We start from the raw sequence: 27,455 nt of genomic DNA on the forward strand, positions 1-27,455 counted from the left end.
GTAGAGGCTGAGGCGGACTCAATTATCTGGAAAAGAACTCGGCGGAAGGGAACGACATCTGCTTGGTGGAGCCGGGTACCATTCAAGCTTATCAGATGGACCGCCCCCGGCCCCCCGAGTCGAGCTCCGAAGCTGCTGCAAGGCGCGGCACTCGTTGAAACAGGGTCCGCCCAGCCTCTTTCGAAGAACCTACGCAAGTAGGGAACTCTAAGCTTCCCATCAGCACCAATTGTTTCCCTCAGTCAACGCTCGAAGCCTTCTTGCTACAGTCAAAGTCTCGCGCATCCCAAGTGGCTCTCAGGGCCTGCCGGAACGGCTCCCCGGCTGACATACGTCACGTCCCTTGCCTTATTGGCTTGCATCGACCCTTGCTGGCCAGCTTGTAACGTCGCGCACCAGAGAGTATCAGAACGGCGCGCTTGGTCTACAGCAACCTTTGTCGGCTCAATTGAGCTTGTCGCGTGCGTGAGCGAGAGCCACTGAGCTCGCAAGCGACGAAAGCTCACCAGGGCCTTCCGTTACTTCCCTCAGCGCATCTGGCAAGAGCATAATGGCCGCGAGATCGTCATCGCGGAACGGGCGCCGGCGCTCGTTTCTGATTCTGCAAGATGACCCTCCACCGTTGTCACCGCGCGGCCAAGGCACCCTCAGCCACCTGATCCGGAACCGCTCCCAGTCCTCACTGCATCACTATGGAAGCACATGGCGGCACAGCTCTGCCAGCGGTGTGTCTGATGACGAGGAAAATACTCTCTCTCCGTTCCTTACCAACGACTCCGATGCCAGTGAGCGGCGCCACGCGCCCTCGGATGAGCGCCGCATGAATGATGTCCTGCATAGCGAGCAGATGCGCTCCATGCGCCTCATCGGCAACTCCAATCCTCGCTACCGCTGGGAGCGCTACTGGAAGACCGAGGAGCAGCTCCAGTACTTCAGGAAGCCTCTCCGCGAGTACTACGAGCGCACAAACTATCTTATCCAGCAGTATCTCTACATTGACAGATTGCTCGACAGCAGTATCCCGCACGACCTTGTCAACGAGTACAACAACATGCCGCCGAGCTCGTTCCGTGGAGTTGAGGTGCCCGCCACAATTTCGGAGGAGCCCACAATCATTGTGTCCCCCGACGGCAATGGCGAGGTCTCTGGCCTCACTTCTGGCGCTGGGAGCTCCAGCGTATCCCTGATGGATGCGGCGGCAGGTGCAGATGGCGAGAATGGTATCGATGCGCCGTCCCGGACCAAGAAGGTCAAGCGCACACCCAAGGACATCTATCGGCCCACGGAGACGACACCGTTGTTCAAGTTCGATGAGGACGAGGAAGACGACGGCATGCCGAAGCCAGACATTCCCTGGCTCGAGGAAGACGACGACCTCGACAGTTCGGACCGCATCGTCATGGTCGCCATCTACGTCAACTTCACCGCCAACCTGATCCTCCTGGCCGGCAAGGTCGCCGTCGTGGCTTCTGTGTCCTCCATGTCCGTCTTGGCCAGTCTGGTCGACGCCATCCTCGACTTTCTCTCCACGGCTATCGTGTGGACGACGACTTGGCTCGTCAGCCGGCAGGACCAGTATCGATACCCGGTCGGCCGCCGGAAGCTAGAGCCCCTGGGCGTGCTGGTGTTCTCCGTCATCATGATAACTGCGTTTTCCCAAGTCGCGTTGCAGTCGATCCAGAGACTGTTTGAGCCTGATCATGAGGTCATTGCGTTGTAGGTGGCTTCGCCTCCAATAGCCCTGTGCAGGATTGGCAACGGCATACTAACTGTACGACAACGTCTAGGGACCTCCCTTCCTTGTGTATCATGATAGGCACAGTACTCGTGAAAGGCGTGTGCTGGCTTTGGTGCAGATTAGTGAAAAACTCGAGTGTCCAGGCGTTGTGAGTATTACAGAGAGCAGTGCCAGACAACCACGCTCAAGCTCGGTTGCTAACCCTTTCCAACAGAGCGTCTGACGCAATGACGGACATAATCTTCAACACCGGATCCATCCTGTTCCCTATTGGTACGTGGTCTCTATGATGCCTGGTTTTTTCTTTTCTCAAGGGCAAGCAGAGCTAACGTCATCATGTTCTTCAGTGGGCTTCTATGCCAATATCTGGTGGCTCGACGCCGTCGGTGGTCTCGTCCTGTCGCTCGTCGTCATCTATCAATGGTCTCACACGACGATGGAGCACATTAAGAATCTGAGCGGCTTCAGCGCGACCGCGGACCAGCGTAACACACGTGAGTGCATCAATATTACCCTTTTGCCGCCTTTCAACTCCAGTCTCTGCCAAGCGTCGGGCTTGATACAAATCATAGTCAATTGTGTTCACGATTCTCTGCCAATCAGGCGGCACCTACGCTGACACCATTCCTCCACTCCTGTGTAGTGCTCTACCTCACAATGCGCTTCGCCAAGACGATCAAGCAGATCCAAGGCCTGCAGGCGTATCACTCGGGCGACAAGCTTAACGTCGAGGTCGACATTGTGCTCGACGCGTCGACGACGCTGCGCGACGTGCACGACGTCAGCGAGTCCCTATGCTACGTCCTCGAGTCGGTCCCCGTCGTCGACCGCGCGTTCGTCCACGCCGACTACGCTACGTATAACCTGCCTACGCACATGCGGCGGCACTAAGAGAGGTTGGGTTTCCGGTTTGCCTGGCTGCGGGCGCTTCGATGCGTATCTTACTCGCAGATGTGCCCTGGGTTGTTCTTATAACCTGCTTGTGTCTTGACCTGCTTGAGGTCTCGCGTTTTCGAGCTGGATACTACCCCGATGTCAAGTTGAAGGAGCTATGTACGATCAAGGACAGATGCCTGTGAAACACTGCACATTGATGTTTCTGATTCACCCCCCTTTTTTACAGCGGAATTATCTGTATAGGTCCTTAAAGGATATGAGCGCAAACGGTGAGCCACTACCCAGTAAAATAGTTATCGTTCACACGAACATCACGGTCGAGAAATCATTTGGACGTATGCGAGATTGGCGTCCTGGCCACAGTGCGAGCAGCTTTTCTCAAGATCTGACATGAAAAAAGACATCTGAACGAATTTGGCCGACTGCCACGGGTAATATTGCACACCTCTCTGATCGTGGACCGTGGGCCTTGCTTCTTGTATTGAATGCCCGTCCTCCACATTGAGTAGAAGTGTTCCGAGCCATGATCTGCTCCCCGCGAGCCTCCCAACAGAGTCTCTCGCCTTGAATGGCAGCCTAACGTTGACAGTCTGCTACACCAAAATCTGCAATCGGGCTTCTGTTGATCAATTGGTGGTGGGCCTGCGCCTGAGGTTCAGCTCCGGTTGTCAGGCGGCCGCCCACTCGCTTTGTGGGGATGGCGGAGCTTCTTCGACGTCACAGCCTGCAGCTCGGGCCACCCAAAGTCTCCGGACCCGGGTGCCGAGAGCGCGAGGGTTTGCAAGTCTAGCAAGCGGTGAACAAAGAACATGAGGGTCGAAAATCCCGGCCTGTACTGAATCCCCCCCTGCTGTAAGATTGCCTGTGGGGGAGGACGTGCTCCGAAGTTCAGATTGGGGCGGCCATGGTTGTTTAGTTGGCGCGGGCCGGTCAAGTACAGTAATGTGGACATGGATTGTCGCGATTTTGGCTCCGGCGCTGGAAGCGAGGATACTGATCAGCCTGCGGAAGTGTGTGCTGCCAAGGGCTCCACGGTGAGCGAATCTATTGTCCCAGTCCAATGCATCAAGGTCAGGTCCTCATATAATTTTTTCCAGTGATCGTAGCTTGAAACAATGGACAGTCCTGCATCGATCATGGCATGAGGTCTTTATGGTTGTGTCTGACTCTGGGGATGAAGCCCCATGGTGATTACTTGGCAACCTCGAAGTGTGGCTAATCTGCACTTGAGCCGGGGGTCGTGGTAGCTTTGACCCCTGGTGCCTGAGGGGGCTCTTCCACAAGACCGGGGTCATCAAATGAGCAATGTGACCCGAACAGGATAGCGCTGCCCTTTCCAGACGAGTGCGCCGGCGATGCATCGTGATAGATTGTTGTGGCTGCTTCAGATTCATTCGAACCGCTTGCTCTTCACGTGGGTTTTGGTTGTTCTGAGGGGTGTTCTGCCCTCCCACAAAGGAACTTGGTCCCAGATACTGCCTGGTCACGAAGGGGGAGGCGGCCATGCACACGCCTGCTTCGCAGAAAGTGCCTGAACACGAGAACTTTGCAGACGACGCGGCCCGATTGGACGCGGATGGCTCTGGCGGCATACCCTGGCACATGCTCCCTCGTCGCCGCCTGCAGATAAGTTCGCGTTCCCACAATCCCACGACGGCGGATGAGCAGAGCAAAAAGCACGTTTCGGCGGGCAGATGTGGACCTTCGAGGTGATAATACGCGGAGCGGTAGGCATCGCAGCACGTCAGAGCTAAGCCAGCGGCCTGGACGGGACCCAAGGAAAATGACGCTGTTGTCCGTGCTCTGACACTGGCAAGACTGTCTCGCGGGCTTCCGAGAGGGGGTCACAATAGCACGTGGGGCCCCGACCGTGGTCCCGAGTGCTCACTCGGTGACTGGGAATGAGACCTGCAAACGTCGCTTCTCCCAGAACGGCCTCGCAACTCCATTGTTCTCACTTGATCGGACGGCACAGGCAAGCGCCTGCTGCGTAAGCGGGTGACGACGTCGGTAGGTGCCGCCGCGTGCGCACTCTGAGACTTTGGGGAGGGTGACGGGTGAGTGGCTGGCCACGACGACGCCGGAGCACGGTCGCGCAGGCAACGCGCCGCCGAGACCTTGTTGGAGAGCGACCAGGGTCGGTGCAGTATGCATCCGGCGGGTGGAGACGAGGTGGGATGGGATTTTGGCCGAGGACGCTAGGGGCTGTCGAGATATCCATCATGGGCCATCTTCGTCAACACCAAGCCATGGAGCCGTTCGGGACTAGCCCCGACCACCACGCACAATGGCATTGCCTTGCCTTGGTCGGCAGCTCTTGCGGGCGCCGTGCGGGCGCTCTTTGTTGGGTTGCCTCAAACTTTGTGTGCCTGCCAACTTGCTTGGTGCTGCTATCTTCCAAGGTTTGTCTCCAAGGTAGGTAGTGTGGGAACCAAGAGGGGTTGTGGCCGCGGGCCAAGACACGCGCTGTGCAGCAATCGAGGGACGAGGCAGACGAGGACGGCGACAGCAATGGTGACGGGGAGGATTGTGACGATCGATCGTGGTGCCGTGAACAGCGGGCGGTTGCGATGGTTAATTAACCCACGCAGAACTGGGTGGCTGCGGTCGGTCGGTGGTCGAGGGTGGTGGCTGGGCGCACGATCAAACATGTCTCTGACACCAGGCCGGCTCCGTAACTTACGGCAAGGCGAGCTCGGGCCTGCAAGCGCATCCATGGCCGGTCCAGTGGCCTGCAAGCCCGCCCCAGGATCCATGAAGAAGGTGCCCAGTCCGGTCGTGGCATGGGGTGGAGCCCACGATAGATAAGTTGAGCCAGGTGCTCGAGGGCGCCGCCGGTCGTGCCGTCTGCCCGCCCGCGCCCGACTGCTGCTTCCCATGCAAGCCAACCTCTCTCCTCTCCTCTGCCTCACTTTTCCCTCATCAATCGCATAGCCCTCCAGTCTTCCGCCGTCCCGCCCGCTGTCGTCGTCGCCGTCGTCGTCGTTGTTGCATCGCGCTCTTCTTGTATCATTGTCGCCCGACTCGAGCAGACCACAACAGCTGCCCGTCTCCATACCCACATTTTCACTGTCAAGCTCGGCAACGATCCGCGACAGCAACCATGTTCACTCGCACCGCTGCTGCTGTCGCCCTCGCGGCCGTCGGTCTCGTCTCGGCCCAGACCAACTCGACTGCAAACATCTTCACCCTCGCCAACCCCAACAGCGTCGAGCTTGGCGACCGAGGTGCGTTCTTTCCTGGACTACAGCATTACAGCTCAACCGTCTGTTGTTGTGCTCGAAATTCCATGCTAACCAGCTACCCTGCCTCCAGTCTCGTGGTGTGTCGCCCAGAAGAACGCCTGTGGCCTGTTTTGCCAGTCGCTTGCTGCCAACGACTGCTCCGAGGTGAGTCACGTCTGCTTCACGACGTCGCCTGTGTTGGCGACATGCCATCAAATGCGATCTTTGTGCTAATGGCATGCCTGTGCGAATAGACGACCTTGACATACAACTGCACCTGCACCAACAATGAGTCGCCCGATCTCACTCAGTACCAAAACACTCTGCCCTGGGTAAGTAGCATTGAGAGCTATCTTGCTCATAATCCAAGCCCGCCTATCCCTGCAATTACTGACACCCAGCCCAAACCAATAGTTCATCTGCAAGGAGAACTTTGCGCAGTGCAATGCTGCCGGTGTCGGCAACGCGGCTGTCCAGCAAGGCTGCATCAAGAACATCGACGACAAGTGCGGCACCAAGAACCTGACGGACGCGAGCCCAATTGATGCCACCACCACCGCCCCTTCGTCGACCTCTGCCCCGGCTTCTTCCAGCACTCGCCCCGCCACCTCGCCGACCACGACTCCCAACGCTGCCATGGTCCTTGACATGCAGCAGGCGAGAAACGGCGCCGCGGCTGTTGCCATTGCCGCCATGGCTTACATGGTCTGAACGTATCAGCTGGGTTCCTCAGCGGTAGTAGCTGGGCCAGACGCGAGTGGTGACTTGTGGGCCGGCATGGAGAGCTTGGGCAGCGATGGACACGAGTGTTCTTGCTGCGGCGCGTAATTGTTTTGATTTTATTCTTGTTGATACCAGTCGCACCATTTGGCCGAGTTTTCATTATGCCATGCCCGGTACTGGGGTGGGGGCGTCACGACGAGTGGATTGGACCCGGTCTTGACGAAGGTATGAGTTTAGGAAGCACATAGCATGAATTGAGCGTATTGCATGACGAGCCGCCGAGGACAGTGTGCTTCATTCTGGTTCAAGTAAACATCCGGAGGAGTCCTCTCTCCTTGAAGGGTTCGCGGCTACTGAGGCATTGGCCTTTATCACCGCCCAGTCGAATCGAGATAGGCATACCGCGACTCATCGATCAGTGTTGAGCTCGCTGGTTCGAGATGGAATCGCGGGGTTATGGTGTGGTGGTGCCCGTTGGCTTCTGGCTCAGGCGATTGGCATCATTATATCGTAAGCTCGGATACGTATCCTCGAGTTCGCATTCGTTGGAGCAAGGTCCGAGGCCGATTGCATGCCATCCTTGCTTGGATGTGGGGAAGCCCGGCAATTTCTCCAACTTTGAACGCCACGCAAGGCTGCACGACTGGTCGAGAGTGACCATTGGAGACGCTCTGAATTCGAGGGATGTCGTGATCAGACTGGACCAGGCAAGGCTCCCACTTTGTCTGCTCTGAGACATGTTTGTACATACGTGCTTTTGCATACGCTGAGTGCGCTGCATCACAATGGCGCCCCCCAGGCACTGTCGCCAGATAGGCAGACCTACTCAATTAGTGGCATCGGCTCGAAAACTTTCTGGGACGTATGCAGGGGTAATAGACACTTTCTGTTACGACCATCATCCTTGACTGGAGCTATGGAGGAACCTTATCCACAGTATCCGAGGTGGCCAGCGAATCAGACTGACTCTTGCCGCTGGAGCGGGAGGTGCGAATAGCGCTTCGAGAGTGCATATCAATTAGGAGGCAGCGGCTGAACCCGCTCCTTGCTGGATTGGAGGGTGGGGGTGATATTCAGATGTGCTCCCCTGGACTATAAGAAGCAAAGACTGCTCAGCCCCCGCTAGGTACTTGACGCACAACAGACAACAGTCAACCTCCAGCAGAAAAGCGAAAAGTTTTATTTCCAAAAGAGGAGCCGTTCTTCAACGCAATAGTGAGTCGACGGCACCTTCTACGACTGGCCTGGTCGGTGACCGCAACCATCACCACAGTACAACGCTCCGTTCGAGTGGCATCCAGCCATGGGCGCCTTCAAACTCGCCGCCCTGGGCGTGCTCGCGCTCACGGTGCTGGGCATCGCGTGGCTGTGGTCGCTGAACGGGAAGATGAAGGGCGTGCCGCCAGAAGCCCTGGCCGTCTCACCACACCGCTGGACGGAGACCGAGATGCGGGAGACATACGGGCGTATCAGCAAGCATCCGATCGACTGGACCTCACACCTCCCGCCAAAGCTCGACCGGCGGTACGTCGTGACGGGCGGATATGGCGGCGTGGGTGGCCAGATAGTGCTGCAGCTGCTGGCTCGTGGACAGCCGCCCGAGAGCATTCGCGTCGTCGACTTCAGGGGCCCCAGCCGGCATGACATGCTCACAGGCCCGGCCACCAAAGTCGACTTTGCCCAGGTCGACATCTCGTCGCGGGAGGCTGTAGACGCGGCCTTTTCCAGGCCGTGGGCCAAGTCGGTCGCCGGCCTGCCGCTGACCGTCTTCCACACGGCAGCCCTGATCGACCCCGGAAGGCGGAGCAAGTGGACGTACGCCAGCGTGCAGCGCGTCAACGTCGACGGCACGCGCAACATTGTCGAGGCCAGCAAGGCCGCCGGCGCCACGGTCCTCGTCTACACGTGCTCCTCGTCCGTCGGCCTCCGCCCCGTGCGCTTCTGGAACAGCCCCTTTGCCGCCTGGCACGAGAACAACTGCCAGTTCCTCGCCGAGACAGACTTTGACAAGCCCGTCCGCCCGCACGCCGAATTCTTTGGCAACTACGCCCACAGCAAGGCCGTTGCCGAGCGGCTCGTCTGCGACGCCAACTCGCCCTCCTTCCGCACGGGCTCGATCCGCCCGGCCAACTGCATCTACGGCAGCAGCGAGGCCGACCAGGCCGTCGGGCTGGTCCTGCGCAAGGGCACGGTCCCGACATGGATGCCAAACATTATCCAGAACTTTGTGCACGGCGGTCACGTCTCGCTCGGCCACCTGCAGTTCGAGGCCGCTCTCCTATCGTCGTCGTCGTCGTCCACGGGGGCGGCTCCTCTGCCCAAATGCGCCGGCCGGGCGTACAACATCTCCGACGCCGGGCCCCCGCCCGCATTCGCCGACATGTACAACCTCCTGAAGCTCACCTCGGAGCCGCCGGGCCGCATCCAGGTGAAGCCCCTGCAGCCGGCCCTGCTGCTGGCGATATCGTACATTGTCGAGCTGTTCGACGTTGCCGCGCACATGCCGGTCCTCGGGAGGCTCATCTCCGCGCCCAAGGGGGACCTGGCCACCCTCCAGCCCACGGTGTTCACGGCGTCCACGCATACCCTCGCCACGGACGCCGCGGCCTGCAAGAGCATCGCGGACGGCGGGATCGGGTTCAGGCACGTGTGCACGAGTATGGAGGGGATGGCCGGGCAGGCGGCGGAGTGGAACCAGAGACAGGCGGCGGCTGCGGCCACGGAGAAAGTTTGAATGGGCGGCGTTTGGGGAGGGAAACGGAGACGGAGGATGAGAAAAGGAAATGCTCTGCGGTGGCGGCAGGGTGATAGGAGGGCTACTCATGAAACGAAGGACGGACCAGCTGCCTTTCCCTTCCTATTCCTTACGCCATTCTCTTGGGGTCAACACATCGACTGATCTCGGTCGCATCGTAAGTGACGGCCCTGCCATCGGCCGCCTTTTCGGTCAACAGCAGAGATCGGGAGGCAGGAATGTGCAGAAGTGTGTATATATCCGCCATCTCTGTGTCTCCAGAACCAATGCCTTGAGAACCAGTGACTCCAACCTTGAGCAGTTTGTCTTTGTGCGTAGCCGAAGCGAGTTTGAGCAGGCGTAGCTGCCTTCCTTTGAAACGCTGGAGTTGATTAAAACGGGGTTGCTCCATTGGGCACGTCCGGAGGATACAGGTCAACAGATTAGACCCGGGTAGTTCCCGTGAACTGGAGCATGTTGTATTCCTTTCCTGTCTACATAAACGTACCTGTAATATAAATTCCTCGGGATCTGCTCCATACCTTACCAAACTCGCCTCGCCCAATCCCACCAGCGTGGTCTGCGAATTCCGCGAATATCGGCCAGTCTCTGAGCATTCTCCGGCGGCCTGTCCTTGCTCTACGAAAGATTGTAGTAAGAGATATTACTGCTATGGTCTCCAGCTGGCGTGGGTGGCACCTGCCTGTCTAAGAGGGGCATGTTCAGTCTTCGTACAATATATGTATATATATATATACATATCTGAATTATATGGGACTTGAGCAGTCGATTCTCGCTCTTGCCTACCGTTCACTCGAAGGGTGCATTAGCACCTGGCAGGCTACATACCTAGGTACCCAGACCCAATACATAATTTTCCATAAAAGCACATCCTACGGACAGTGAGTGACTAGTTCACGAACACGAGGGGAAACGAGAGGTGTTTGCGTGTTCTGGACCCATGCCGTCTGAGAAAAGAAGCAGAGAGGTGGTCTGCTGAAGTTTGCCATTTCTCTTTCAGATCGGCCCAAAGCCCTAGATTTTATTTTATTTTTCTTAATGCTTAAACTCGTACTGATCGGCAGTGGTGGTTTCATCCTGAATGGGAGATGGTGAGCTCTAGGTGCTCTCCGGTGGGAAACAGTTATGGGTTTGTAATAGCCATTTGCAAATGTCCAGCATGAATTGACCACGGCTTCTGGGTTCGTCATAGGGCACTCATCACATTGGGATGATGGCATAACCTAGACTTCAGAGCGCTCATCGAGAATTAGCACACATGTTGTCAGAAAGTCTTGCAAAGTCGCCAGTGTAGTAGGAGGCGATGAGTGGTCTGAGATATGTGAGTCTCTTCACGCCCGCATGTGCAATACCAGTTTGTGGGGGGGGGTCATAACTAGACAGAAAGATTCAGGTAAAGTATCTCGACTAGATTCGCAGCACATTAAGGTCTCTTATTTCTTGAATTGTGTCAGGCATACACAGTCGTGAGGATCTCTACAATCCTACACACGGCAGATCTTGCAATACAATGCCATATGCTGATCGCACCTGAGTGACAATCGACCCCCATGGGCGAGTTGGTAGCCTATCATATCTGCAAGGTTGAGATGCTTATTCGAGAGCACTGCCGGTCGATCCTGCTTGGCAGCAAGGACGGACGAGCTGGCGGACCAGTGATGTAGCGACTGACGGACGTTAGGCTCAAAGGAGCGCATTGTTGGAGACGGGAGGAAACAAGGTGCATGTCGAGGGAGTGGAAAAGGAGGAATCGTGGGCGCACAGATCCTGTTGCTACGTTACTCCAAGGCTGCTGATGATGTTGGCGAGCTTGCATTTTTGGAGGATTATACAAGTGCTGAACCCAACTCTGACTACAGCAGTGCATCGTGTGGAGGAGCATGCATACACTACTTGCACTAAATACTTAAAGTAGGGTACAGTACATGTAAGTGCGTGTACAAGCGAGTGCATGACACAATCAGGGGCCTGGCTGGTTCCGAAGACAGGACGGCGGGCCTTGGACTCCTTTGGCCAAGTGCCGCCAGTGATTAATTAGCAATCCTGCGAGATTGGATGCCGGGCTGTGCCTGTGCCCACAAGTATGTACTGTACTGCGTATGTACTATATGTACAGTACAAGCGAAGTTCCAAGCTTTGACTTGGCCGATCCCTGCTGCAACGCGCGTCAGTCGGGATTGCCCAGATCACCGGGCGGGGCGGGCTGCGGGTGCACAGAACTCAATCTGGGTCGAAGGGATCCAGGCATTGAGCATTGGCCTCGAAAGGGGCAGTGATGCGCTGGCCTTTGTTATGCTTGGGACGAAGAACAGTTCATAATTGGCCCTGCCTGTTTTTTAGGCAGCGGGCGCTAGGTACAGTGTGTGATTAGACGGCGGGAGTGCCAACTCTGTCGATGCCTTGCCTGCCTTGCCGGGCTATCTTTAGCACAACCATCACGGACTTGGACAGGCACAGACAGACAAGTGCGACCCTGCGCCAGCACACCTGCATCGTGCCTGCCTTGGACACTTGCAAGACATGCAGCCACCGCCAGGTCACAGGGTCTCGTGGACGTCTCCTCCTTTGCCGTTTATACGACATACGACGGCTACATCCCGTGACGAGGAACACGAAGAAGGAGAAAGAGGAATGCCAACTGTCATCCCATCATCCCATCCTACCTGCTGCCATGTCAGATTTCCTTGGTCACGCAGACGTGGGCCCTCTCCCCTGGTCCAGTCCGGTGCTCCGCCTCGCTTCCCTGCGACGGGCTCTTCTCGAACACGGCGGATCGGGAGCCAAAAGTGGCCCATGACGCCGGAAGCCCTGTCTGTGCCAGGCACGGCGCCACCCGGCACTGGGGCCGCCGCCAATCCCTTCTCCTTTGCGCCCGATGCCCCCCAGGGAATACGAGCCGCACCCACTCCGTATCTGCACAACTCGCTGCAGCCACCGTCATCATCTCCATGCGCGCTCCTTGTGCAGTGCCCAGCAGCAAGAAAAAAAAATAACATGGCACACCCAGCCAGCTTGTTGAAAGGGGCCTTGGCCCCCTGGCCAGTCATATAAGATGGACGGCCCTCCCAGCCTGTTCCGATCGTCTGGATCCTCTCGCCCAGCTCTCACCAGCCCAACCAGCAAGCAGGACACCTCCCAAGCATCATGAAGTTCAGCTTGATCACCGCCGCCCTCGGGCTGGCCGCCTCCGGAGTCCAGGCCGTCGACTGGAACTTCCTCCAAAAGTCCGGCTTCAACTACGGCGCCACCGACAACAATGGCCGTTGCCGCACCTACGACGACTTCCGCAACCTCATGACCCGTGCCCGCAACCTTCCCAACGCCCCGGGCCCCTTCAAGCAGGCCACCGCCCGCCTCTACACCTCCATCCAGTGCGGCACCGCAAACACTCCCATCTCCGCCTTCCAGGCCGCCATGGACACAAATACCCCGATCCTCATCGGCCTCTGGGCCTCGGGCGGCCGTGCCGGCTACGAGAACGAGCTCAACGCGCTCCTCGCCGCCGAGAGGCAGTGGGGCAACCGCTTCACAGACCTCATCATGGGCATCAGCGTCGGCTCCGAGGACCTCTACCGCTCCTCCCCGCAAGGTGTCGCCAACAACGCCGGCGTCGGCGCCACCGGCGCCGAGATTGAGGGCTACATTGGCTGGCTCCGCGACTGGATCCGCGGCACGCGGCTCCAGAACAAGCCCATCGGCCACGTCGACACTTACACGGCCTGGGAGCTTCCTGAGAACCAGGGCGTCGCCCGCGCCGTCGACTGGCTCGGCCACAACGGCTTCCCTTACTGGGAGAGCAACAAGGCCAACAGCATCGCCAACGCCCGCGCCAACTGGGACGCCGGCATCGCCGTCACCAACCGCATCGCCAACGGCAAGCGCGTCTGGGTCACCGAGACCGGCTGGCCGCACAAGGGCCCCAACTCTGGCGCCGCCGTCGCCAGCATCGACAACGCACGCAAGTACTGGCTCGACGTCGGCTGCCACCAGTTTGGCTTCCGCAACGTCTTCTGGTACACCCTCGTCGACGCAAACGTCGACCAGGCCGGCATCTCGTTTGGCCTCACACCGCTCAACTCCGCGACGCCGTTCTACTCACTCCAGTGCCCGGCTTGAAGAACAGAAACAAGTACGGACAAGCAAATATTCACATGGGGAAAAGAGAAAGGAAAAGGCGTTTTTGACATTTTGGCAGCCAAAGGCAAACGTGCCCTAAAAGTGGGCAATGACTATAGAACTTTATCATGACACAAAGAAATAGTAGGACATATCTATACATATGTATAATACATATTCATAATCGATGATATACAACATCGTCCAAGTTTCACCTTTTTTGCCCACATAAACGTGATCCACTGTGCTTTCAACTGCGGATCTGTATTTTATTTACTTTTTTCTCAAAATATATACTGGCCAAAGCAGAATATGTTGATGGCGCCACTACTCAGGGGCATCTGTTCATTTGTTCTAAAAAAGGGTACAACAGCTGACGCTCTACTCGTGCCCGCGTCTTGCCAACCATGGCTCTCGGCCGTGGTTCGTCTTCTAGATGTGCATTCCCCTTCCAAATCAAAGAATAGCGAGCTAGACACGAAGCTGGGAAGATGTAGTACAGTTTAGACTCGATTTAAAATATTCGCGTGTTCATAATGTTCACTGGGCAGACAGTCTGATGGAGAGACATGAACAAGGAGACATATCGGGAACGATTTGTTTTGTTGGCATTACAACTTTCTTCATATTATTCAAAGGCACTCCTATTTGATCCCCGAAAGGAAAAGACCCATCGCTATGTGTGCAAAAAAAAAAAAAAAAAAAAAAAAGTCGATTGCAATCCCAGGGTCATACGCCGTCTTCGCTGTATTCATCCCTCGGCACCAATCCATTGAATCTCCTCTCACAGGTCCAATTCATCAAACCATATCCCAAGGCAAACGGAAAGACAAACCAGAAACAGGCAACAGATTGGATTTTACAAAAGACTGATCCGCTTGGCCTCGTACTTGCGCGCCTTGGGCACGACAAGGGAGAGGACGCCGTTCTCCAGGCCCGCGGTCACGCCGTCGAGGTCGAGGCGTTCGGGAAACGCAAAGGTGCGGGAGAATGTGCCGTGAGGCCGCTCAGAGATCCAGAATTTGGTTGCGGGGGTCTTTGGCTGCTGCTGCTGCTGCTGCTGCTCCAGGTCTTGCTTTTCGGCAGTGCTGGCGGTGGCATGCTGTTCGGACTTCTTACTGGTAGCCGCAGGCGTGGAGGTGGTGCCGGTCTCCTCGGTGTCGTCTTCGACGGTGGCCCGGAACGAGCGCTGCGAGGAGGTTTCCGCGTGCTCATCCTCGTGGTGCGAAATCATGACCGCATCATCGTCGTCATGGTCGGAGTGGCTGTCGCTGGTGAGGAGATTCTTGCTCGAAGGGGCATCGGCGGCGGCGGGAGTCCGCTCAACGCGGCCGCTGACGACCAGAGTCTGCGGGTCACTGAACTCAATGTTGATATCCTGCTTCTTGACACCTGGAAGGTCACCAAACAGCTCGTAGGTGGACTCCGTCTCCTTGACGTCGAAGCGGGGTGTGAAGATGGGCTCCTTGTGTTGAGGGCGCGAGAGGTGCGGGCGCTTCCGTGGGTGGTTGTGACTGTTGCTGCTGCTGTTGTTGTTGCTGCCGGTGCTGGCAGCAGCATTGCTGCTGTGGTGGTTGTCCCAGTCCTCGAGCAGGCGGAAGAGCCCGTGGAAGCTGGGCTCCGCGGCAGGCTCGGGCTGGGCATAGGGAGCCGAGTAGACGTGGGGTCTGAAGAAGGCCATTGCGATTGCTGGGTGGAGGTGGATCAGGTTGTTGTTGTTGATAATAGTGGTGGTGGGAATATTGGCGTTGGCCGTTTGGCTTATAGGCAAGGCAAGGCGTCAAGTAATGGTTGTAAGTCCTCTGAGGAGAGCTTGTCTGGAGACTGTGTACTGTGATGATGATGAAGTCGGAAAAACCAAATCTGGCCACTCCAGACAGTTGGTCCAGAATATATAGACAGGAAACACCATGGCGACGATGGCTTCGTTTCGTGGTACAAAGCGGTCGAGCACCTTGGGACTGCTTCGAGGTGCTGGCTCGACAGTGCACGAAGCTTCTCCAAGATGCTGGTTGGGGCTGGCCAATCAGCTTCGCCCATTGGTGGAGCATTCTGGAAACCCCCAGAAACAGCCTGGCGAATCCCCCGCCGCAACAGAGACAATCAATTCCATTGCACATGCTACACCACCATGTGGCTTGTGTAGAGGGTGACTGCTGAAAGAAACCTTCCCCGCACTGGTGCTTCTCGCCAGTTCCAGATTAGTTGTGATCATCTTGACGCCGGCGACCTCAAGGCTCACCCATGGCTCCGGGCCTGGCTGCAGTATGACGTCGCCAGAGGACCCTGCCCCAAGGCCGCTCTGAGGGGCCCCACTCCCACCCCCTTCCCACCAACCTATTGTCAACGACGTGCTCCCCGCCACAGCCTTACGGTCCCTTGAGCCTCCTGATGCTCCATCGTCATCGTGGGCTCATTGCCTGCCATTCCCGTCATCTTCGTCCTCATCCATCTTCGGACGTCGATCTGCAGACCACCCGTCGTCACTCAGCAGCATGGTCACACAAATACATGCCTATTTCGCAGCAGGACGCGCCCCCTCTGAGGGACAAAGTCGCCCATGAAAATAGAAGACCGCGGATGATTCGTTTTGATGATGACTACATTACTGTGCCGTTTTGATACTTGCGTTAGTGACATGCTTGGCCATCGGCTCTGGCGTTCCCAAGCTCCTGCTACGGGGTCCGGCCCCCTGCGGAGTACCTAGGCGTATTGCACGGCGAATTCGTGTTGACTGGACAGCCAAACTGCCATTCCCCGGCTCTGGTAGGGCAGCAATGCTTCCCGCGCTAGCAGTATGACGGCGGCATCGGTGTAGGCTGTCCGTACCCTGCTGGCTGCATCACGCCTGCTCGATATGCCATGTTCCCATGCGGCGCGGGCGTGTGAATGCGGTTGAACAACCCAATGAGCTTCCTGCCGACAGAGGTCTCGAGCTCGGTACCGTCGCGTGCAATCTTGACGTCCCTGTTGGAATTCCACACGTTTCGAAGCCCCCGAGTGCGGTAGAAAGGCAGTCTTGTGGTTGATTGCCACTCCAGCTTGAACGGCCTGCCCCACGCCTTTGATTCTTCTTCTCCTTCCGTAAACTCGTGTATGCTTCCTGAGCCTTCCGAGTTGGCGTCACTGACAGCCTCATCTTCCTCGTCCCGGTCAATCTCCCAGAATATGGTGCCTCGAGACAGATCATCAATGATTCGACCTTTGGGGCAAACGTCCGTCGCCTCGGTAGGGATCGATTTCGGAAGGTCAATGTCGTTTGTGCTTTGCACTTTCGGAGCGAATTTGATTGCCGCCGCAGGGTCATTGTTGATCGGAGACGTCATCCTGGCATATCCAAAGTACTCTCCTGATTTATTGGCTGAGAATACAAGATAGACATTCGCAGCAGTCTTTGGGAATCCCCTATTAGCTTCACTGCTCGGGACCTCTGACCACGCTGATCTGGTTGTAACATACCTCAAAAGCCTTGTTCAGAACCTCTTCGTTGTGTGATTGCGTAGCCCACACCCCAGTCCGAACGCTAAGTTCCAAGTCGTCGACCGTAAGACTTTTCAGCACAAAAAATCTGTCCCGCTGCAAGGACCGGTCAGAAGTTTGTGTCATAGACTGTTCGTGTTCGGTGTGACTGCTTGGTCGCTCTGCTTGGCTCTGAGCAATCGTGGGTTTGATCTCGTGTGGAGTTGCAATCTGATCTTTGACGCCCGTGGATCCCGAGACTTGGACAGTCGGCGTGATTGAAGCTGGGCCTGTAGGTGCTGTTTGCCCGGCTGCTCCCTCAACAGTGCTCTTGCGGAGCCGGCTGACAAGTCGGACAGACTGGAATTTCGACTCGTGTAGCTTTTGTTGAGCGGCTATGCATTTCTCCTCATCCTTGAAATTCGCGAATGCACAATTACTCTTCGAGATGAGGAAGAGAGACTCGAGTCCCTGAGTTTCGGCGCAGACGTGTCGAACCAAGGTCATTAGGTCGGTTTGTGGAGGAAGATTCCCAATCCAGATGGCATGTCCTATAGTGTCACAGATCAGACGTGGCCCAGGCGAGTTGGACATCGAGCGAGAACTTGATACGTACCATTCTGTCGGGGTTTCCGTGGAGGGCCTCGAACAACGTTGGCGTGACTGCTGCTGACAGTTTGGTTTTGCTGCGGCGTAGGGGTAGATTGACTCATCGTATCGCCGTTCTCCATACGTCCGTAGTGATTGCCATGCATATTTCCCGCGTGGAGATGGTTCGGCGGTGAAAACGAGCCCATGTGAGGTTGATAATAGTAGCCTGAGGGGTTGTGCTGGCCCATCATGATCGGACCGGTATAGTAAGGAGGGTTTGATCGTGACTGACCGACGCCAAGCTGGGTCGGCGGACCCTGCGTGCCGGCCATCTGATGGTGGCCATAGAACGGCGGCATCTGTGCTTGAGGCTGCATGTAGAAAGGTTGACCAAGAATGTTGGGCTGTGTCGAGAAATGAGGTGCGTGCGCGCCGGCATGGTTGTACATAGTCGAGGAGTGCGGTATATGAGGAAATCGTTGTGTCTGGGGACCACCACGGTGTTGCTGCTGGAACCCTTGTTGGTGTCCATTGGTGGAAAACATCGGATGGTAGGTCTGTGTAGGAAGTGAGTTTGCCATCGATTCCATACTGAAAGAAGGATGCGTCGGCGTGAATTGTTCTTGACTACCATCAAGAAGACTGACCGTTGCCTGGCCGTGTTCCGAGTCAGGCAATTGAACTCGTGTATCAAAGCCAGTCTGTGTCGGTGCTTTTCTGACTTGGTCGTGACTTGAGACAGGTCCTTGGTAAGCTGGGCTCTTTACTTCTGGAGCCTCAGACTCCTTTGGGGGAGCCAAAGGCTCTGTCTGGTCCACCATAGCCCGGGTAGTGCTTGGAGCACAGCCTGGAAAGAAGAGGTGGAAGAAATAAGGGTCAGATTTGGTCGGTCAAGGCAAGTGTCATGCCCAAGGCGGGCCAAAAGGTTTTGCGACTCTTTAAACTGTTTTGAACTCCTATAAGGGTACCCTTGAGCGGTAGCATGTATTAGTAAAGACTGGGTGAGGCTCGTTATAGAGACCAAGCTAACTTGACGGGGGGGTCGAGGCGGAAGGCAGAGTGGCGGGGCGGCCTCAGCGATCGGAATCGCCATGAACCGACTGCAACCCGGTCTGCCGACCCTGATCCCGAACGTCACCCTCACTCTGACATGAGGATATAGTCAGTATGCTCGCATGCGAAAGCGAAGGTCCTGTTGACCATTGTTGACTAGGCCCAGGGCGCCAGCTTCAAGCTTGATCCATGACTCTCTGCCGGGTTGACGTTCAAGACAAGGAGAAGAAGAGGCTTTGGGGGCATACTACAACGGCATTGAAATAATAGAAACGTACCATAAAGATCTCTGCGAACTTGACTACTTCAGTTCCGCATGAGGTGGGGGTTGAAGAAGTGGTTGCACGCGATTGTCTCTGTTCTACTAGGTGTGAACTCTTCGACAGAATTTCGTAAGTCGTTGTTCGGAAGTGAGGATGCGATCGGTAGTGTGTTTATGCCCCGTGTTGAAGCTGATTCCCAGATCTGTCTCGTGAGATGGCCGATCAGATGGTGCGTATGGGACACAACAGTATTATGGCGCAATGTGGCTAATTTTATGCCCCGTGTGGGCAGGAGGGATGCCCGGCCAGGCTAGGGTCTGGCGAAGACAAGAAAGGTCTGAAGCCACACCTCGATAACTCCGCTGTCTCGGACGACCCGTGGTTAGTGTTTGAGTCCCATGCAAGCCGCCTTGTAGATGCGCGATGATGTGATCAGACACTATGAAAGGTATGCTGCCTGTCACGCACAACCAATGTGCGTCCAAGGTGAATTGTATGTAGACCACCACGCATACAGCTGCCATGCTGGAGAAATTCTGCTGGCGGGGAACGACAATCGTCATAAGGGATGCACAAAACACTGACCTTGTAGGTGTCCAACAGACCGAATCCATCAACTAAGCACAGTAGGATCGTAGACTGGAGCTATACGCCATCACAATAGGCCGTTGGCCAAGGTATAAATCAAGAGGACTGGCTTGGTGAGCCTGAGAACTCGGTAACGAGGCACAAATCTTGGGGATGATGCTGATCAGTACTGTGTCATGCTTGCCAGGATTTCCCGGAGCCTCGAATTTCAAGGGGAAAGTCCCGAATTGCTATTTTACAACAAATGCCCAGCCGACCCTCGAATGGGGAAGTACAAGTGGCGAATCTGTCGTCTGCTAGCTGTCAGGAACGCTCGCCGCGCCTCGCATAGCGGCCGCCCACACCCCCCTGGGCCAATGGGTCGCAACGAAGTCATACCTGGAGCCCAACCAGGATAGGGATGGCCCCAAGGTCCATGCCGGCCCGCGGAGAAGGGAGGCTTGTGGCTGCAGTGGCTTGACAAAGGTGGTCGGAGATACCCAAACATCCTGGGAGCCAGCGAGCCCACCGCCGTGGTGCGGATAGGTCTCCGCCCAAAAAGTGACCCATTCCATTGTCGCCACTCTGGGAAGGGTCGTATGGCGGCGTCCCGGCAAATGGGTTCGAGGGTGTCGAGGTGGCTCCACGGCGTCCGGTGCTGGCTGGCTCGGCTGGGAACTTGGCGGACGGGAATTGGACATGGGGCTCTCGTAAGTTGGCGTCGATCGCCGGCGGGTGATCCTCGCAAGCACGACACGACAACGGTAGAGCTCGCTCCAGCTTCGAGCGTGTCGTTGTGCCGGTGTGCGGCTGCTTACCCGGACCAGAGTCCTCAACTTCGCCCCCCGCCCCGGCGCAAGGCTTGTACCTGCTACATTGGACATGGTTCAGCCTGCCGGGTACCCACGCATGCTTTCTCTCAACTAGCAAAGCAAGCAAGAACAGACCAGGAAAGAAAAAGGACCCTGAAACTTTAGGCAGGAACGCACCAGTCAGCACTCGACATCGAACATCTGCAAATGTTTCGCGCACTCCATGCCCCAGCCGACCCCAGGTATTTCCAATGACCAGTCACCAGTGTCGTATCACCAGCAACATGGCTCATGACTTGCCTTGTTTGTCCAGCACCACATTACAAGCTCCAAGAGATGTAGCCATCGACGGCGACATGCCAGATCGCAGGCCTGCTACGTAGACGGACAGAAGACGTGCAGATGGGGGCGGCTGGCTCCGCTGACAATGTGTCTATGACCGCATCGTCAAGCGCTCTCACTGCTGCATGACGAATGGAAAGATTGCGTACACCCCTGCGAATACCTACTTACTTGTCGACACAATTGCCAGCCTTGTGGCCCGGCGAGACAGGCATGCATCTCCTGAGTGCGGTGGGGACTATTGGATGTACAGTATGACCACCCTGCCGAGGACGGCGGGAGAAGTGGCGAAAGCACGAGGCATTGGCATCCTGGTAAGCCCACCCTTGACGATAACTGCCACCACGGGTTGCGTCTGCCGGGAGAACCCCTCTCGCACCTGCCCTGTCGAAATTCACCATGTACAAGGCACTGCAACGGTCAGTAGAACGCCATTTGGTCCGCGGCTGCGTGGCGACACACAAGTGCGGCCGCATAGCGTGGGCAGCCGCCCGCTCCCGCAACCTGGGAGGCTCGCACGGAGGTAAAGCCAGCCAGTCACGACCGACATGGGATTTGGGGAATTCCCATTGAGCTGGTCAATCATCAGCCAGAGCTGCACGACAAAGCGGAGCTTCCGGCCAACGTCAAGCGTACACCCCTGCCCAGAACCCCTTGGCGTCGTCGCTAAAGTGGACAATCGAGCACTATGATGTCGATGGCGCACTCTGCCAGGAAGCCCACGACTCGCGAATGGCCATTGGAAACCCTGCGCTGCCACAATTCTGGGAAGTCACTTTGAGAGTGCTGCATAACACGGTTGCAGTTCTCCCGGGTTGGCTAGAGACACAGCCTCTGGCAGCAGAATACTCGTGGAGATCGCGACGTACTGGCAGCCATGCAGCCATACCCAGAGCCACAAGGGCTGCATTGTCATGGCAGCCACTCACACGTGAGTCTGGATCAGAAGAGCCAGATTCCAGCACCTATTCCTCCTGACCACCGGTTCAGAAGGCGAACCTCTCCGCAGAAGTGCAGCATATCTCGACTGTCATCGCAGACGGTCAGCGACATGAAGAACAACCATTTTCGACAATCACGTCACAGCACAAGGCAGTGCAAGAATAGAACTGGCTGGCGCTGCCGCCTCGCTCCTTGGATCAAGTACATGGGACGCTGACCTCTGCGCCGCCATGGGCCCAATCATTGCGATTGGCGATCGTACCAACAATGCGTATCGAGCGTCGTTGTCCATTGCGCACGGCAATACTGCCTTCCTAGGCTCGGGACTTCAGTACGGAGTTATGGGTATGACGTAGTGCCTCAGATCAACCCCCAAACTCATGACCCTGTGACCAGGGTCATGCATCCACATTGCTTTATCATTCACCTACGAAGGATACCCGCTACGGAGTACTAATTAATGACTACAGCCAAAACCCTCGACTTTTTTTCAGACTATCCACTCCCGTGCATGCCAGGAACAAATACGTATTATGCGCAGGTGGCTTTGCCTGATGGCTGCCTGACGACATCTCGGACGACCATCAAGGATAGCAAAGGCATGAATTAGGGACAGGCAGCTGGTCACTCTCCCCGAGAAGCCTCGGCACACTTCATTCCGGACCACCAGAAGAATGTCTTGCTCACAATGACGTCACTGTGGTCATGTCGTCTATCACAACAGCCAGTGCACCTTCATGAAGGGAGCGTGCGCATCGCAACGAATTTCGAAGGCCTCTCGTTGGGCAATGGGACGAAACAGTATATCCTCGGATCCAATGGCTCGACCCGGCTCTCTGGATGTGCGATTGCAGCAGACAGAGACTGACTGCAATGTGCATGTGAAGAACTTTGCCATGGGCTGGCCCACCCGCCAAGATGTCCTTGTCCCTCTAAGTGTGCAAAAAACCTTGGACTCCACCAGCCGACACGATGCCGTGGCGCTTGACGCATGCACGGCGCAGGAAACCAGGCAAGGAAGCCGGAGAGGAGGGGCCATGGTCTGGCCCAGGTTCCGATCAGCTGGTGCTATCGACCTGCGCGGATTGTTTCCTCCGCCTTGGACCCCGCCATCGGTTACACAGAGGCGGCCTCGTCACGCAGCCGTTCAAGCGCCGTTGCCTGTCTCGCATGGTGCTTGTGTCTAGCATATGAACCAAACCCACTCATGGTCGACCAGTCTGCAGCAGCTTGTTCCCTCCGGGGAGGAGGGCGCCGGGCCTAGATCGCTCCATGACGAGTGGCGCCCAAGAGCCCTCGCTGGGGAGTGGTGCTTGGTGGGCTGGACAGGGGCCTGCGTCAGGAACAGACCAAGCCGTTTCCCGCGAAGACAGCGCCGATCGCCGCACAAAGGACCCTGAAAACTTTCCTCATCTGAACCCGCTCAGCCTCACACCCACTACATCCCCTGCCAGGCCCTGCCAATCCTGCCAATCCGGGCAGCCTTTTGACACGTCCGATCATCAGGAAACCCCGAAATCCAATTTTCAAAGTTGGCTCCCAGCCTCACTGCGGTGCCGCCATCCGCCCCTCCGTGCAAACTTCGAGACATGGCCCTTGCCGTGCAGATCCACGAGCTACAGCTGCTCTCCAAGTTGCCATGATCGTACGTTTGGGCTCCAAGTCGGCTGGGGCTTGCTTCAACAGATGCAGTCCTCATCACGATGTCGCCTTCGGATCCAGCAGCGCTAGCCCACCTGGCGTTAGCACTTGTCGCCACCCAGCGGCCTCCAACGGCATCGCAATGGGAGACCTGGCAGCTTTGCCCAGCAGATCATGTTGTTGTTGCTAATACACTTTACCGTGATGGGGACGAGGTCCCAGGAACATGTTGTACACAACGGCGTTCCCGAGAGCGCCGGTCAGAAGCTTTCATGTTGGATCTGCACCACGTGCACGAGCACATCTGCCGTGCTGCTGCTGCAAACCCCCAGCGGCTCCAGAGTTGATGGTACATCTCTGACGTACCTGGCTTCGTCAGGGCCAGGCTTTGTCACGGTGGAGGCCCAGCCAGATAGTCCAGATAGACAGCTTGTAGCTCGCCAGCCGGGGCCGTGTTGCACCAAGGCCGCTTACTGCGTAGTACAGTACAGCCGTGCTTTCGCTACACCGGCCCACGATAATCCTGGAACTCCGTTTGCAGGCATTTCGAGGGTGCTTACATCGACCCCGATGTCGACTGTCCGCGGGTGTAGTTGCATGCATGGCCTGTCAACCCCGTGATTGGCTGTTCGCCTGTGTAGCTCATTTCGGGTAGAGCAGAGTCCGGCTTGATCTCCCGTTCCTACAAAGAGCTATGGTCGTGGGTGTTTCTTCAGCGTACCCCAAGCTTGCTCATCCTTGTCAACAAGGCGATGGCTGCAGCTGTATGGCCAAGTTGTTCTTTAGGCCATACCTACCTATTCATCTTACACCCCGGTAGCCTTCGTCTGCCTGCAGCCGCATATGCTTTCTTACTCCTGACGGCAAATGCCGCCGCCATGCTCGAGATGCTCCGGAAAAACCACTCCAAGACACCATACACGCAAGGGGGAGGCTGTCGACCGCGCGCCACCTCGCTTATTCAATCGCCAGAGTCTGAAAATTATTGCTTTGGTGCTGTGTGCGAATCATATCGCGTGGCTCCGTCGTGATGAGAGAAAAGCAGGGCAAGGCACAGCCCTGGATGAAGGGAGAGTAAAGGCGGCGGCTCATGGCACGACATGATTTTCCGGCATAGACTTGGCATCCGCTCATTATTTTTTCCACTGGGGGTCTCATCCCCGAAGATTAATGCGTTGGTAATGTGAACTCTCGCTATTGGTCATGATGCTACGCGCCGTATTGCTAGCAGTGGCTGGCTAAGTCCCTCAGACCATGTGATATGGGGCTATTCGAGTTAATGGGCTCTGTGAGGCATACTCATGCACCATATGTTCACTGAGGCTTACCGAAGCACCAGGTCGCACACTAGAACTACACTTGCGTGAAATGTCAGTGGACTCAGCAGTCCAAGGTACACAGAGCCACCGGGAATACTTCACTGGATCGCCATGTTGAAGGGCCGACTGCGATCTGCCACTTGGCGCCGCCACTATGTTTCATTACAAGCCGTAGTCAACCTCACAGCTCACACGCAGCTGGTTACGTGCCAAGGCAATGTGTCAGGGCAGGGCGGGATAGACTGATCAGGGGCATATTTGTACAGTACTACTTAAGGCTTGAAGCCATCGCGACATTTTTCATAGCATGCGCGGAGATATCGCCACTTCACTTCACCAATTCGACTTGATTTTCCACCCCATTGAATTCCTGCACTTCTGCACCCGTTCTTGCACGCAATCGACTGACAATGCCATGATCAGGGATTCCCTCACACGTGTCGCATCAACAGGGCGCTGTTGATGTGGCTGGCTCCCCCTCGAAAATCCAGTTTGGCCCCTATCTGGGAATGCCCTCACTCTGGCCCAGGGCCAGAGTGAACCTCGCCGGAAACACCGCCGAAACTGGCAAGCGGTGAACTCCCTTCGGTTGTGGTGGTTGTTTTGTCCCCGATCAGGAGAATCCTCACCCGCCCCAGGACAGCAACAGTTGATGGAACTGATACGCCTGATCGTGAAGTCGCTTTGCCTGTTCAGGTGCACACGGTGAGTGAATGTGTTCGTGAGACGGACATGAAGGACGGTCGACGGTTGCATTGAAACAGTATCCTCGGATTGTGCGTCGGGCTGAACGTGCTGTACCGCACCACGAAGAGGAATAACAGTGTCCCGGCAGTGTCCCGGTGCAGTCACGTAGAAATAAGAGGGATGGAAGTGCGGAATCGCCCGACTCGTCCCAGGCTGCTTCGGGCCGGGGCACTATCGTCTCCCTCAAGTACGCGGGTCATCACCATCAGCTCCTACGCCCATGTTCGTCATCGCAACTTTCAAGTGCTGGGCAGGATACGTGGAACAGTTTCTACAGGCACAGCGCGAACGAGAGAACTGGATGCCAGCACAGCAGCACCGTCTGGGAGTGACTCTGTACTCAGATGGTCACGACAATCTTCGAGGCAGAGGCCCTGTGGCCGATGCAGCTATGTGCCTAATGTACTATGCAGTCTTTGCGCATCCTGAGATTCTTCTGTGATCTGGTCGTGTTTATGTTTATACGGTGGCAGGGCTAGACATCTGTAAATTCTACGCTCGGGAACCCCACTGCTGTTTCGAAGGAAGATATGCAGGTATTGTGTCCGTCCGGCCGTCCCTACCTCGCGGCCCTTCGTTGTAGTAACGTTTGCTTACCCCCTAGGGATCGGAGAATGCCAGCATCCTCTATCAAACTCAAGGTGTGTTTTCAAACAATGAACTAGTGCGACCCCGGAACCTCCATGGCGCAGAGATTGGCCTGTATGGGTATCACTCAGCATAACGTTACTGCACCAATGGTGGGGATGGCACAAGAGCAGGGCTTCCAGCATCATATCTGTCTCTACATTATGATAGGAAGAGGGTAATTCATTTAAGAGCATCATAGCGGCTTGGGAATTGCGGAAGCATCAATCACTCCGAGACAGAAGGTACTTGGGGCATGTCTACTTGCCAGTCGCTGTGTCTAGGTCGAGTCAATCAAAGTCCTCAATCACATCTCACAAGAAGCCTATCCAAGATTCCGAGTTCAAAGGACATTCGCCCGAGTCTATTCTTGCAGAGCTGCCGTTCTTAAGGCACTATCTCGCTTGAACAATGCTTGCTGTCACTTCGCCATGACTAATCTCTGCTTGAACCTTAATCCTTCTTCAACGGCAGCAGCTTCTCCTCGATACCGTTCTTTGTGATGATCATCATCTGCAGATGGTCACCGACCTCGATATGCCGCTCTACGGCAGAGTCGAAAGCATCCTTGACCAAGACTTCGACCTCGTCTCTCGCCAACGGCACAACCTGGCGAGGCTTTACGTCGTGGCCGACGCCGCTACCGGGGATGAACTGGTTCTTGAAGTTGACCTGGTTGTCGAGGAAGGGCATGATGAGGGAGCCCGCGGCGCCACCGGCACGAGCCTGCTCGCGCTCGAAGCTGCCGACGGGGTCGTAGCTGTAGACGGCACCCTTGCCTTCCTCGTCGATGCCGCCAAGGATGGCGTAGACGTAGTATGGGAAGAAGCGCTTCTGGTACATGATGGTCGACAGGCGCTTGGCGCAGGCGCCCACCGACATGGGCTTGCCGTGCCGGTACCGGTACATCTTGCAGATCGAGTCGAGCCGTTCCTTGAGAGCCTCGCCGTCGGCGGCGAAGCCGACGACCGACAGGAGAATGTTTGCATCCTCTTGTGATGATGTCGTGCCGCCAATCTTGAAGACCTTCGGGGCATATCTGGTGTTAATGCTGTAGCCTGACGTCAGGCGGGTGTCGCCAGCCATGATGGCGAACTCGGCGCCTGCAATCGCGAGGGTGGAACCTCCATTGTCGGTGTATCTGTGGTGAGGGGCAGTCGAACGTTAGCTTTCTGGCCGTCCCGGTGGTCATGCACCGGTTGCAATATGGGTCGAGAGCTGCTCACGGGTTGAATCTGTGCTCTCTGAAGCCGCTGGCGTTCTGTTTGCTGGGGACTTCGGCAAAGGAGTAGTTGGGCCCGTTAAGGACTGGGTTCTGGCTGAACATGGCCATGATGGCAGGACTGCAGCGCTCCTTGAGCGGGCACGGGTCTTGGTGGGAAGAAGGACTGGTATGAGGTGGGGGTGGTGAGGTCGTCGTAGGAGTCGTGCTGGCGGCGGGCAACGTCGTGATAGCTGGTGGTGGTTCAGTGGTGTAGTCGTTGGTGCCGCGTCAAAGCAGCTGCAGCCTTGCCGCAAGCTCCAGCGGAGTCGAGAGGTGAGGTCAGCTGTGGTCTACCTAGGTAGGTAGCGTGGCTTTGGCGGGGGTTCAAGTGAGTGCCGGGTAGGCCTGGTTGCCGCGCTACTTGGTATCTGTAAG

General features: G+C 56.5%; 9 protein-coding genes across 9 annotated transcripts; 4 read left to right on the top strand and 5 right to left on the bottom strand.

Moving 5' to 3' along the window:
* Nucleotides 1-550: 550 nt before the first annotated feature.
* Nucleotides 551-2,629, top strand: B0I36DRAFT_360372 (uncharacterized protein; the record flags this gene model as incomplete). The annotated part of the gene is made up of 5 exons (XM_046158297.1): nucleotides 551-1,716; nucleotides 1,788-1,886; nucleotides 1,953-2,011; nucleotides 2,086-2,232; nucleotides 2,382-2,629. 5 exons carry the CDS (start codon nucleotides 551-553, stop codon nucleotides 2,627-2,629), a joined length of 1,719 nt encoding a protein of 572 aa, XP_046015004.1.
* A 3,109-nt stretch (nucleotides 2,630-5,738) lies between these two features.
* On the top strand, nucleotides 5,739-9,316 carry B0I36DRAFT_360373 (uncharacterized protein; the record flags this gene model as incomplete). The annotated part of the gene is made up of 5 exons (XM_046158298.1): nucleotides 5,739-5,862; nucleotides 5,951-6,024; nucleotides 6,114-6,191; nucleotides 6,274-6,564; nucleotides 7,856-9,316. 5 exons carry the CDS (start codon nucleotides 5,739-5,741, stop codon nucleotides 9,314-9,316), a joined length of 2,028 nt encoding a protein of 675 aa, XP_046015005.1.
* A 2,913-nt stretch (nucleotides 9,317-12,229) lies between these two features.
* Nucleotides 12,230-13,667, top strand: B0I36DRAFT_317224 (glycoside hydrolase superfamily). The gene has a single exon (XM_046153130.1). It carries the CDS (start codon nucleotides 12,482-12,484, stop codon nucleotides 13,451-13,453), a length of 972 nt encoding a protein of 323 aa, XP_046015006.1. The 5' UTR covers nucleotides 12,230-12,481; the 3' UTR covers nucleotides 13,454-13,667.
* A 472-nt stretch (nucleotides 13,668-14,139) lies between these two features.
* Nucleotides 14,140-15,455, bottom strand: B0I36DRAFT_317225 (HSP20-like chaperone). Its single transcript, XM_046153131.1, has one exon. The coding sequence runs from the start codon at nucleotides 15,132-15,134 to the stop codon at nucleotides 14,313-14,315; it is 822 nt and encodes a 273-aa protein (XP_046015007.1). The 5' UTR covers nucleotides 15,135-15,455; the 3' UTR covers nucleotides 14,140-14,312.
* Nucleotides 15,456-16,242: 787 nt separating this feature from the next.
* On the bottom strand, nucleotides 16,243-18,324 carry B0I36DRAFT_346788 (YT521-B-like domain-containing protein; the record flags this gene model as incomplete). Its single annotated transcript, XM_046156493.1, has 3 exons — nucleotides 16,243-16,845; nucleotides 16,913-17,463; nucleotides 17,529-18,324. The coding sequence occupies 3 exons, from the start codon at nucleotides 18,322-18,324 to the stop codon at nucleotides 16,243-16,245; spliced, it is 1,950 nt and encodes a 649-aa protein (XP_046015008.1).
* Nucleotides 18,325-19,529: 1,205 nt separating this feature from the next.
* B0I36DRAFT_85617 (uncharacterized protein) lies at nucleotides 19,530-20,359 on the bottom strand. Its single transcript, XM_046163464.1, has one exon. The coding sequence runs from the start codon at nucleotides 20,268-20,270 to the stop codon at nucleotides 19,704-19,706; it is 567 nt and encodes a 188-aa protein (XP_046015009.1). The 5' UTR covers nucleotides 20,271-20,359; the 3' UTR covers nucleotides 19,530-19,703.
* Nucleotides 20,360-20,939: 580 nt separating this feature from the next.
* Nucleotides 20,940-21,838, top strand: B0I36DRAFT_405457 (uncharacterized protein; the record flags this gene model as incomplete). Its single annotated transcript, XM_046161791.1, has 3 exons — nucleotides 20,940-21,063; nucleotides 21,130-21,471; nucleotides 21,627-21,838. The coding sequence occupies 3 exons, from the start codon at nucleotides 20,940-20,942 to the stop codon at nucleotides 21,836-21,838; spliced, it is 678 nt and encodes a 225-aa protein (XP_046015010.1).
* Nucleotides 21,839-22,197: 359 nt separating this feature from the next.
* Nucleotides 22,198-22,521, bottom strand: B0I36DRAFT_346790 (uncharacterized protein; the record flags this gene model as incomplete). Its single annotated transcript, XM_046156494.1, has 1 exon — nucleotides 22,198-22,521. One exon carries the CDS (start codon nucleotides 22,519-22,521, stop codon nucleotides 22,198-22,200), a length of 324 nt encoding a protein of 107 aa, XP_046015011.1.
* A 3,414-nt stretch (nucleotides 22,522-25,935) lies between these two features.
* B0I36DRAFT_263974 (proteasome A-type and B-type) lies at nucleotides 25,936-27,319 on the bottom strand. Its single transcript, XM_046151177.1, has 2 exons — nucleotides 27,043-27,319; nucleotides 25,936-26,957 (listed from the first exon to the last, which is right to left on the bottom strand). Exons 1-2 carry the CDS (start codon nucleotides 27,147-27,149, stop codon nucleotides 26,270-26,272), a joined length of 795 nt encoding a protein of 264 aa, XP_046015012.1. The 5' UTR covers nucleotides 27,150-27,319; the 3' UTR covers nucleotides 25,936-26,269.
* Between the last annotated feature and the right edge of the window lie 136 nt (nucleotides 27,320-27,455).

The sequence above is a fragment of the Microdochium trichocladiopsis genome (genome assembly GCF_020744255.1).
Source record: "Microdochium trichocladiopsis strain MPI-CAGE-CH-0230 chromosome Unknown B0I36scaffold_3, whole genome shotgun sequence".
Lineage (NCBI taxonomy): Eukaryota > Fungi > Ascomycota > Sordariomycetes > Xylariales > Microdochiaceae > Microdochium > Microdochium trichocladiopsis.